We start from the raw sequence: 12,064 nt of genomic DNA on the forward strand, positions 1-12,064 counted from the left end.
GCTCTAAAATTTTTTTTAAAAATATATATATATATATTAGTGCTGTCAAGCGATTAATCGCATCCAAAATAAAAGTTTTTACATGCATAACATATGTGTGTATACTGTGTATATTTATTATGTATATATAAATACACACATATGCATATATATTTAAGAAAAATATGTTATGATTATATATTAAATATATTTATATATAATATAAGAATATAAATGTTTATACATGTAAATAATTTCAAAATATATTCTGTATGCGTGTATTTATATATACATAATAAATATACACAGTAGACATACATATTATCTAAACAAAAACTTTTATTTTGGATGCGATTAATTGCTTGAGATGCATCTATACCATTTTAGATAAACCTTTTGCTTTGATGACTAAAATTTCAGATGGTGTAAAAAGTAATAAAATATTTTCCTTAAACCTTGAATACATTTGCGTGGACACATCTTAATCATTTTTTAAGGTACAAAACTTTTTTTTTTTCTTTTAATATCTTGTCACATCATGTCATTACGTCACTGTTTTTCTTCAATACGATGTCAGGATGCCTCCGCCACCTTGGCTTTCTTTATCTCACATAAATCAGAAACTTGAATTTAAACACATTTGAAATGTGCTCATCTTGAAAGAGGTATATTCAAGTTTCTGAACTTTTTTGGATTGGGTTTCCAGATGCAGTAATAAGGGGAACGTCTATTACAAATACTTCCATCCCAAAGAAGCACTAGTGTCCAATGGCGTTCTGAACAGGTTTGTGTCTCCCGTGTGTATCCAAAGGCTTCTCTCTGGGTTTGTGTAGAGACTGCATTAAAACAAACCAGTCTGTGCAGAATTCGAATGACTTTTATCTTTTTCTCAGGGAGATCAGTCGTGCCGCTGGTAAAGTGGTCACAGGGGTGATTGATGAAGAAAATACAGGGAACAATTCACAGTAAGCTTGAGCGGAATGTTCTGTTTATGTTGTTATTAACCTTAACAAACGCATACTGAGACGGAGTGATTTTCTAGTTAAATAATGAGTTCTTATTTGACGATTGAACAGGGCACTTATATTCGTATACCCTTACGGGGCCACATTAAACGTGATGAAGCCTGCGGTGGCCGTCCTGTCCACCGGCTCTGTGTGTTTCCCGCTCAACAGGCCTGTTCTGGCCTTCCATCAGTCTAAGGTGTGTACAGTCAGTCTGATTATCAGCTGAACCTCAGACTGAGTTAAACTCACTGCGCTTTCTTCTGTGCTTTAATGTTGACAGAATGCTGGCAAGTTGGCAGTTCTGGGCTCATGTCACATGTTCAGTGACCAGTACCTGGACAAGGAGGAGAATGGTAAAATAATGGTAAGATATTCAGTTGCTATTGCAAAACGTCACTGTTACTGCTGATGAGAGTGTAGAGTTGGAGGTTTGTTCAGAGTGTGATCAGTAGTACATTAGTGTTGCTTTACTATTGCTCAAACCACTAACCCTGAACTTTCGCCCATATCCTGCACTGTTGGTGCAGTGAACATGGGTGATTCCTGAAATAATGTGTGACCCTGGAGCACAAAAGCAGTCTTAAGTCGCTGGGGTATATTTGTAGCAATAGCCAACAATACATTGTATGGGTCAAAATTATAGATTTTTCTTTTATGCCAAAAATCATAGTAAAGATCATGTTCCATGAAGATATTTTGGAAATTTCCTACCGTAAATATATCAAAACTTCATTTTTGATTAGTAATATGCATTGCTAAGAACTTCATTTGGACAACTTTAAAGATGATTTTCTCAATATTTAGATTTTTTTGCACCCTCAGATTCCAGATTTTCAAATAGTTGTATCTCGGCCAAATATTGTCCTATCCTAACAAACCATACATCAATGGAAAGCTTATTTATTCAGCTTTCAGATGCTGTATACATCTCAATTTCGAGGTGGTCGATTTGGTTTTGTGGTCCAGGGTCACATATGGCTTAAGGCTGGAATATGACTTTCGTCCAGAATGATGGCAGATTAACCACAAAGAGCACCTTAGAAACACAGCAAGGTGTTAAACACAATCTCTTAAGGGCCAATCACTAAATGTTTCGTTCCAAAGACTTTCATTTCTACTCATACAAATTTGGGAGACAGTAAAACACAAGCTCATGCGAATCTGCCCTGTGAATTCGTATCACGTGTGTGACTAATACAAGATCAGCGTGGCCTTTTAGCTGAATGAATAGAACGCAAGCTTTAAATCTGCAGGACTGTAGCATTGCAGTAAAATGAAGTAGATTGCACATTTTTCATTTTGGATGTTTTGTGTGTCCTTCATAAAATGTAAAAACTGAGTTATTGTTTCAGAATTGAATGTACTTTGATGTAATATGATGTGTACGTTCCAGGATGTTGTTTTCTAGTGGCTTACAACTGATAGCATTCCTCTCAACCAGATAGATGCAGAGGACCCAGAGGTGAGCGCTTACACTAGTTACTTGCTTAATTCAGACTTCATATCTTTTTTTCTTTTTTTTTTAAAATTATCATTCAAAAGTTCGGGCTCAGTTGGTTTTTTATGTTTTGAAAGAAATTCCTTATGGTCACCAAGGCTGCATTTATTTATACAATAAAAACTGTAATCTTGTGAAATATTATTACAATTTCAAACAGCTGTTTTCTATGTGAATATATTGTAAAATGAAATTCATTGCTGTGATGCGCAGCTGTATTTTCAGCATCGTTACTCCAGTCTTCAGTGTCACATGATCCTTCAGAAATCATTCTAATATGCTGATTTGCTGCTCAAGAAATATTTCTGATTATTATCAATGTCGAACACAGTTGTGCCGCACAATATTTTTGTGGAAACCTTGACACATCTTTTTTTCAGGATTCACAGATGAATAGAAAGTTCAAAAGAACAGCATTTATTTGAAATGGAGATCTTTAGTAACATTATAAATGTCTTTACAGTCACTTGCGATCAATTTAACCAGGGGCGTAGCCATCATTTCAGAAGTGAGGGGGACAGAAATGTTATATATATTTCTGTCCCCCTCATATATATAAAACATTACAATATAAAATTTCTGTAATCTATATAACCTACCAGTCAACAGTTTTTGAACAGTAAGATTTTTAATGTCTCTTCTGCTCACCAAGCCTGCATTTATTTATCAGGCTTGGTGAACAGAAGAGACTTCTTTAAAAAACATTAAAAATCTTACTGTTCAAAACTTTTGACTGGTAGTGTATAGTCAACTTTAATTTTTCTCTCATTTCTAGCTTTTAATTGGCTTAGAAATCAGATAACTGCTGGACAATAACCAATAATAATGATTTGTTTATATACTACAAACACTTTTTTATCGCATAATAAGGCAGAATAGTTTCAATACTGTTACTGTAATAAATGCTATGTCAGTTAGCGCTGCATTGTTCATATACTTTATTTATTACATGGAGATGACTTGACAAACACAAATAAACCATATTGTCGCAATCGTATGTTTAAAGTCTTCATGTTTCCAAACGTTTCTGTTTTTCTGTTTTCGTACAGCCATAGCTGGACGCTTTTGACCATATTAGGAATTTCCTCGTACGACTTTCTGCGCGAGAGCGCCCTCCGGCTTCGAGTGTGAATGTAACATACACTGCACAGAGTGTTTAGCGCTTATTCTGGGTCCGAATAAAACATCAGATCATGCACAGACTATCCTGTCTCTTTGAATTTAAATCTATATTTATTCACACCGGCTCTTGAAAACCTCTATGCGAACACACTTGCCCGAAAAAGTGCGGGGGACGAATTTACGTGATATTAAAAGTGGGGGGGACACCACGCATCCCCCTCGTAATCTACGCCCCTGAATTTAACGCATCCTTGCTGAATAAAAGCACTGATTTCTTTTCAAATCTTCCCGCCAGCAAACGTTTGAATGGTAGTGTTCGTCTGGCCTGACTGGCGGCACAGATCATGCTTCAGGACTGTGAAGTCACATTGTTTTTCACTGTGTACACTGGCTTCATTTTTTCCCAGATCACAGACTACACCATGCTGCCGGACACAGGGAGTCTGTCCGACCGTCTGAGGGTGTGTCTGCAGGAGGGAGACGAGAACCCGCGAGATTTCACAGCTCTGTTTGACATGTCTTTGCTAAAGCTGCACACAAACACTCTTCCCTCAGTCCTGGAGTAAGAATGTCCTTCGTAAAGAGGCTTCCATGTTGCGTTCTAACAGAAATTACACGCAGTCAGTCATTCTGCATGAATGCTGAACCATCACTTTCACAAAGACATGAGTTTGTGTGCTTGGCTGTTGAAGTCATTAAAGGGGTCACATGATGCGATTTCAAGTTTTCCTTTCTCTTTGGAGTGTTACAAGCTGTTCTGAATAGATAAGATCCCCAAGGTTGCAAAGACTAAAGTCTCAAACCCAAAGAGATATTCTTTTTAAAAGTTAAGACTCGTCCACGCCTACCTGAAACGCCTCGTTTAAATACGCCCCCACATGTCTACGTCATGATGTGGGAGGATTTGCATAACGCCGCCCAAATGTTCACGCAAAGAAAGAAGGCGTAACTTTGATTCTCGCTGTAGTATTGTTGCTGCCGCCATGTCGTGAAGAATGGGTTTTAATGTTTTTGTCTCGTCGCTCCGGCCGGGACACGGCATTTCCATCTCACGCTTGAGGTATTCGGCCAATTACAACGCACTGGATAGCTGGCCAATCACAGCACACCTCGCTTTTCAGACCGATGAGCTTTGTAAAAATCGACGCGTTTCAAAAAGGCGGGGCATAGAGGAGAAACAATAATGTACAGTATGTGGAAAATAATGTGTTTTTTGAACCTTAAACCGCATAAACACATTTCATTACACCAAATACACAAAATAATGTTCTTTTTAGCAACATCATATGACCCCTTTAATACCTAATGTCATGTCTGTGTTTTCAGTGCTTACAAGCATCTCAATGTCAAACATGAAGCTCTCCAGCTGATCACACCACAGTTTGAAACGCCTCTGCCTCCGCTGCAGCCTGCCGTGAGTCTTTCCAACCGCACAGTAGCTGTGGATTTTGGCCTACAAAAATACATCATCCTTTCTGTGCTCTGTCAAATCATTGAATTATTATTTGCTTTGATTTCCCTGCTGTTTTCTGCGTAGTTCACAGATGGATTGCCTTCTTGTGGATGGGTCTGTTTGTAGATGCTCTGATTCGCTGAGGCTCTGTTTTGTGTTCAGGTCTTTCAGCCGGCCTTTAGGGACCTTCCCCCACCCATGCTTGACCTCTTTGACCTCGATGAGACCTTTTCTTCTGAGAAAGTGAGGCTGGCTCAGCGCTCAAATAAATGTGAGCTTCTACCATTCGTTCAGAGACAGTTCTAATACTGTCATTGTTTCGAGTTTGAGTGGCTGCTGATTAGTAATGGATGTGTCGTCTTCTCTAAGGTACCGATGATGATCTGGAGTTTTATGTGCGTAAATGTGGAGACATCCTAGGAGTGACAGGGAAGTTAGACAAGGACAAAAGAGATGCCAAGCACATTCTGGAACACGTCTTCTTCCAGGTGGTGGAGTTTAAGAAGCTCAATGAAGGGAGTTGAACACGCATAAACATTTCTATTTGACCATTCATTTACGGAAAAGAGCATCTTGGACATTTTGCCTTAAACTGTCTTTTTGTGTTTGATGGAAGACCGAAATCGATGTGGTTTGAACAACATGGGGCGAGTAAATGACCATTTTTGGCTGAATTATTACCCTAATAATTGGGGAAGTCGTGGCCTAATGGTTAGAGAGTCGGACTCGTAACCCAAAGGTTGCGGGTTCGAGTCTCGTACCGGCAGTGATTGTAGGTGGGGGGAGTGAATGAACAGCGCTCTCTCCCACCTTCAATACCACGATTGAGGTGCCCTTGAGCAAGGCACCGAACCCCCAACTGCTCCCCGGGCGCCGCAGCATAAATGGCTGCCCACTGCTCTGGGTGTGTGTTCACGGTGTGTGTGTGTGTGTTCACTGCTGTGTGTGTGCACTTTGGATGGGTTAAATGCAGAGCACTAATTCCATGTATGGGTCACCATACTTGGCCTCATGTCACATGTCACATGTCATGTCACTTTTTAAAGCTACTACTCCCCCCCCCCCCAGGAGCAGGATATCGACCCCACAGAGCCACGGTTCAACATGTACTGAAGCAGGCTGGCCGTGGATCTCTGGAGTTTTGCAGCGAGGACTTGTTTTAGAGATGGTTTATACACACACACACACACAGAGTATAGACACTCAAACTGTAACCACGTGCGCTTTACTTCAAGTACAAGAAAAGTCAGGTGTGGTTCATCAGAACTTTCTTTACTATGAACTTTCTCAGTCATACGGTTTAAAGAATTCACTACATTTCTTGTAACGAGTTTTTTTTCAATAAATATGAGCTTTGTTTTCTGCTGTTGGAGCATTTGGATATGTACATATTGGGATTAGGGTTAGGATTATGCACTGCTTTACATCACTATGAAAAAAAAAATCTGGCATAGAACACCTATATGAAAAAGATTGGCTTCCCTTTTTGTTTTATTGATGCAGGATCTCCAGGAAGTGTAATATACATTTAATATCTACCATGTTTGCTCAGTTTTATTTCCAGATTGATGCAAGCCAGTCAGCTGAACCTAAATGCCAGGTGACTCTCGAGCAGGGTGGTGTCCAAACCTGTTCCTGGAGCGCCTCTGTCCTGCGGAGTTCAGCTCAAACCTTAAATTAAACAGCGGATCAAGCTAATACGGTCTATAGGCTCACTACACACTTCCAGGCAAGTGTGTTAGAGATCAAATCTGCTTGACGTTGGCCCTCAGGTACCAGGATTGGACATTCCTGGGTCCAAAGCTGCAGTCCCAGGACAGGACAACAGCAGCAGACAGGCACTGATTTATTAATTTAGAAAAGAACACAAAAGAGAAGTATTTTCACGAGCGGTCTCCGTTATATTGACCTTACAGTATGGTCACTGCCCACATTTCCTCAGAGGACAAAATAATTGCACGTTTTGAAACATGTTATTGATTGTCTTGTGCATTATGAAGCTCACAACACACGGAGAGATAGATTCTTTGTAACACTAATGCACGCAAGTCATTTCAACACTTTATTTTTTGATTAAACATTCTATAAATACATTTACATAACCATGGATAGGGTTCTAGTAAGAAATCGCAGCAAGAAGCCTGTAAAATAAAAACAAAACGCATATAAGAACAACCTTTCTCAAATGGAGATTTTTTTTTTTAAGATTAGGATTGCATACCTAAAATAGGGTGTCGGTCAAATGGCCAAGTTAGATGAGCTCCGTTCCTCTCGGAGGTCTGGGATTGCAGAAGCCTGATTAGATCCCTGCCAGACCATTTCCTTCCAGGAGCGCTGAAGCTCCTCTGAAACATTTGGGTGAGGGGGCGTTCCGGACCACATCAGTGACTGTGCCGATAGGTTAATAGGACTCCATGTGGACTCCAAACATGATTTTGGGCTCTCAACTATGGCCTTCACAAGGGACACTTCCCATGACGGGTGTGTGGTCGTCAAATCAACACAGGACAGGTCCAGCGAGCTGGCCAGGACGGGCTTTTGAAACACGACTCTCTCGTAGGGTGTGGAGGACTTGCCTTGCACGGGACTGCTCAGCGCTGTGCTCAGGGTGCTGCCTGGAGAGAGGCCGTTCTTGTTGAGGGCAACTAAGGGTGATAAAAGACTTGTGGAGTAGTTCAGACATGGTGCAACCGCAGGGTTGGGCTCTGAATACTCCAGCACAATGCCTTTGTTTGGTCTCAGGAAGCCATCGGCTGAAACCGCTGATAAAGACAGACTCTGGTCTGCACAAAAGCCTCTGTCAAAGTCAGACAGTGATGGGCCCTCGTAGCTCCTGGTCAGCTCTAGAAAACAAGCAGCGTTTAGAATGAAAAACACTCTGTTAGGTTCAATGTAAAAGGTTAAAACTAGTTTTTATATACACATATTAGGACTTTACCAGGTCTGTCACGTCCTGCATCCATTAGGAAAGCATGGTGTTAATTAGACTCAGCTTGTATTTATAGCTGAGCTTGATTAGGTCATTTACCAGTCGTTCTCCAACTACAGGCTCGGTTAGTCTAGTGATGGGAAGTGTTTACTGACTGCAGCAGATACTAAAATAACCTAGCAATTTCGTGAACTTGAGTGGTGAAGCGATATTTGCAATAGCTAAAGTCCGAGTCACGAAACGTTATAATCGCCTAGGCTATAAAGATAAATTGTGATAAACAGAAATTAGTTCCTCTCGGGTTCCTACAGCATCTTTGTCTGAGTTATTTCATTGATTTGTAAACTGAAAAACGCCAAATTAACCAATGTTTCATGAACTACCACCACAGAAAGTCACGCATGATTTGTTTTTCTTTCATGAAACTTAAGGCAACTTAATGAAACTCATTAATGATTTCTTAAATTATACACCCTGAAGTATTTCTTTACTATTCTATAAGGAACCTAACCATAATTGTAGTGGACACTCATAGATATGGATATGAATTTCTTGATATGTTTTGGCCAGTTTAAAATGCATAAGAAATATTTTGTCGCTTGTGTGCAATTTACCACACGACGCGCGTCCGCGTGTTTACGAACGCGCACGTACTGCGTCTCTGTGGCGCGCACGCAGCGTGTGTCCGCTGACGTCACTCGCGGGAATGGCGGAGAAAAAGAAGCGCGAGATAGAAACTTGGGCGCGCAGCGATACATGTTTAGCTGGCGAGAGTTTATTATATTTGCTCGATCATCTCATTAACATCACAGCCCCACAGAAGAAGAAGATTAACATCACAGATGTTTGTATGCTCCGTGCGCAGTGTCCTCGTAAAGTTCTGTTTAATTGGTGCATTTTAAGCAAACATTAGGGAAATGTCGTGGTTTGCGCGCGGGTAAGTGCATACAGTGTATTATTCTTGTATGTTTAGTGTAGTTGTATTATAGAATGTTACTTTAGGACAAGAAAATGACCACATCTGGTGCATTTAAATTAATGTTTGTGTTTGTAGAGATTGTTGGCATTAAGTTTGTGAAAGATGCATTGAACCCCGCCTAATATAAAAACACAAAGAGAGCTGAAACTCACGGTAACTTAGCCGTGCAGTTTCAACATTATACAGACAGACTGTAATATTATTAACTGATCCAGGCCATTTCTATGTGATGCATATCTCAGTTTTTATCCAGATGTACACGTGTTGATGACATGCATTGTGATACTTTACATTACACTACTAACCACATCTGCTGATCCCTGAGAGGGTTGAAAGTATTATTTAATTTCCACGATGTTGCGTTTTTCCATCTGGTTTGATTAACATTGTCTGGCAAACACAAGGCCAGATGTAAAAGCACGGCCCTGCCAAATGGTGTCAGTGTACCATCAGCACATTGTTGCCAGAGTTTGCTGATCTGTGGTCAGTGTTGTTTTCCCCAACCCTGAACATGGATGTCTGTTTGTGTGTGAACAGTGAGGATGAGGAAGAGGCCATGTGTCAGGACACAGACTCTGATGTGGCTGATCAGAAGGATTGTGGGAAAGTGAAAGTGAAGTGGACCCAGGAGGAGGTATGCTACTAAACATGATCACCGAGATAAATCTCAATTTCGAGAAATTGACCCTTATGACTGCTCAATTTCTCAAAATTGAGATTTATGCATCATCTGAAAGCTGAATAAATAAGCTTTCCATTGATGTATGGTTTGTTAGGATCGGACAATATTTGGCCGAGATACAACTATTTGAAAATCTGGAATCTGAGGGTGCAAAAAAATCAAAATATTGAGAAAATCATCTTTAAAGTTGTCCAAATGAAGTTCTTAGCAATGCATATTGCTAAGAACTTCATTTGGACAACTTTAAAGATGATTATCATTGTGTTTTGATATATTTACAGTAGGAAATTTACTAAATATCTTCATGGAACATGATCTTTACTTAATATTAGGGGTGTGCGATATATATCGTCTGCGATAATATCGTAATTGTTGTTTTAACGATGTGCGATTTGACATTATCGAGTATTTTGCAAAAACCATTCAAAACATCCCTACAGAGCGCACGCATACATTACGTGAAGTCTAGACTAGTGCGTGTGCGCATTTAGTGTGTTTTCTTTCACTGCATGATTCAGTCTATTAAAATGCATTTCAAAATAATGATCTCTAAAAAAGCATCATATGACCCCTTTAAGACTAGTTTTGTGTGTGTATATATATATATATATATTATAGCACAGTTGTTTTGTTTGGAATTTAACAGAAATATAGATGTATGTATTGCATGTTATCGGAAAAGTCAAATTAATAGTACTTTTTTTTTTTTTCTCATGTAATGTGAAGTTAAGGCACAAAAGATTAGATTATTCATAACAATCAAAAATCAGTGAAGAAACTGCTTGACATTATGACACTTAAAAACAAAAGACCATAAACTACTCAAAAAGAAACTGAGATATAAGACACCTGTAACCTGTAATTTCCATCTCAACTTTACACTGGCTTTACACTACTTGGAAAGATAAATGAATAATTCACCCCAAATTTAATTTCTGTTATAATTTACTCCCCTTCATGGCATTCCAGTGAGCCTAATGAAATAACATGTGAGCTTAATATTTAGACCCATAAACACTGATCAACACACATACAGGGAGCTCTTGAAATATGATAAACAGCAGCTCAAACTTCCTCTGTTTGTATGATGATCAGTGCTCATGTGTGAATAAATGCACCTTTTTTTCTTTTGCAGGGCATCCAGCTTCAATCAGTTAGTTTTTTGTAAATAAAATGAAAGCTGCTGTACGCATTTATGTATTGGTTTGTATTTTCCAGGATGATAAGCTGCGGAAATTGGTGCTGAACTTTGGACCAAATGATTGGAAATACATTGCTGGCTTTTTACCTGTAAGTCTGTTTACCTCAATAATGTGTTCAGAAAGCTCACGTGAGAAATTCCTTGCTTAGTTTAATGGAGCGTTTGTGTCTCCTCGTTTAAATGTCTGTGGTAGTCTGCTTTAACGGTGGCAGCTGGTGTTGTTGTTTATTTGAAGAGTCGATCAGAGCATCAGTGTCAGCATCGCTGGTTCAAAGTTTTGGATCCTGATCTCGTCAAAGGTCCCTGGACAAAGGAGGAGGATGAGAAGGTACGATGCCCAGACAAAACAGCTAAAAAATGTGTGCTTTCACCAAAAAGTCTTTTAATCAAGCTGGCAAATGTATGGAAATGAGAAAAATGTTAAGTCATGAATATTTCTATGGTATATTGTCTACATGCATTTTTCCAATTTCTCATTTAGTTTTTAGTAAGTGACACAAATGTATGATTTCAACAAATCATGGAAGGATTAGCGAAATCTAATCATAAGAATTGAATTTACTGTATTACCCTGAATGTTTTACAATTTGGCAAATTTTGGATGAATAAATTAAAAGTAGGGCTGTACACCAAATACAGTTCTGATATTGGACTAGTGCCTGTGAAAGTTTTATATATATATATATATATATATCAAAATCTAGTTACCACTAGAGTAGTTGCTTAGTTTTCTGCAAAAGTAGAAATAGACTTTTGCTTTTTGAATGCATATGATGCTTTGCTTGACATCTAAAAGAATTTGAACCATTTAAAAAAACTTAAGTAACATTATTAGATACTAGAGCCCGACCGATATATCGTTTAGCCAATATTATCGGCCGATATGAGCCTGTCGCAGAACATGTAACGCAGATAAAATGTTTGAAATGGTGTAATTACTTAGTTTGTCGTACTTCTCGAGACCCTCTTTTGAATGAGACCACCCCCGCATCGATAGGGTTCGGGAGTTACGGGCGGTTAAATTCACGGTCCGGCGCAGACCAATCTAGCGATCCCGGGGGGCTACTGACGCGTGGAGGGTGGCGTCGAGAGGGCTCCTCGAGCTGAAGGGATCCCCCGAATTTGGTGGCGATCCGCCGGCGCGTTCGCGAGGTAGTGACACCAGTCAACACTTTCACTTCAGTAAGGAGGTCTCTTGTTCAGGCAGCATTCAA

General features: G+C 39.5%; 1 protein-coding gene and 2 pseudogenes across 1 annotated transcript; 2 read left to right on the plus strand and 1 right to left on the minus strand.

Moving 5' to 3' along the window:
- The window catches only part of LOC107747476 (intraflagellar transport protein 52 homolog), a 7,323-nt pseudogene extending 913 nt beyond the window's left edge, over window positions 1–6,410 (plus strand).
- A 690-nt stretch (window positions 6,411–7,100) lies between these two features.
- On the minus strand, window positions 7,101–8,097 carry LOC107747473 (uncharacterized). The gene is made up of 3 exons (XM_016562003.1): window positions 7,998–8,097; window positions 7,281–7,902; window positions 7,101–7,200 (listed from the first exon to the last, which is right to left on the minus strand). Exons 1-2 carry the CDS (start codon window positions 8,020–8,022, stop codon window positions 7,298–7,300), a joined length of 630 nt encoding a protein of 209 aa, XP_016417489.1. The 5' UTR covers window positions 8,023–8,097; the 3' UTR covers window positions 7,101–7,200; window positions 7,281–7,297.
- Window positions 8,098–8,660: 563 nt separating this feature from the next.
- The window catches only part of LOC107747474 (myb-related protein B-like), a 10,017-nt pseudogene continuing 6,613 nt past the window's right edge, over window positions 8,661–12,064 (plus strand).

This window comes from Sinocyclocheilus rhinocerous, unplaced genomic scaffold (assembly GCF_001515625.1).
Source record: "Sinocyclocheilus rhinocerous isolate Xijiao unplaced genomic scaffold, SAMN03320098_v1.1 scaffold6280, whole genome shotgun sequence".
NCBI lineage: Eukaryota > Metazoa > Chordata > Actinopteri > Cypriniformes > Cyprinidae > Sinocyclocheilus > Sinocyclocheilus rhinocerous.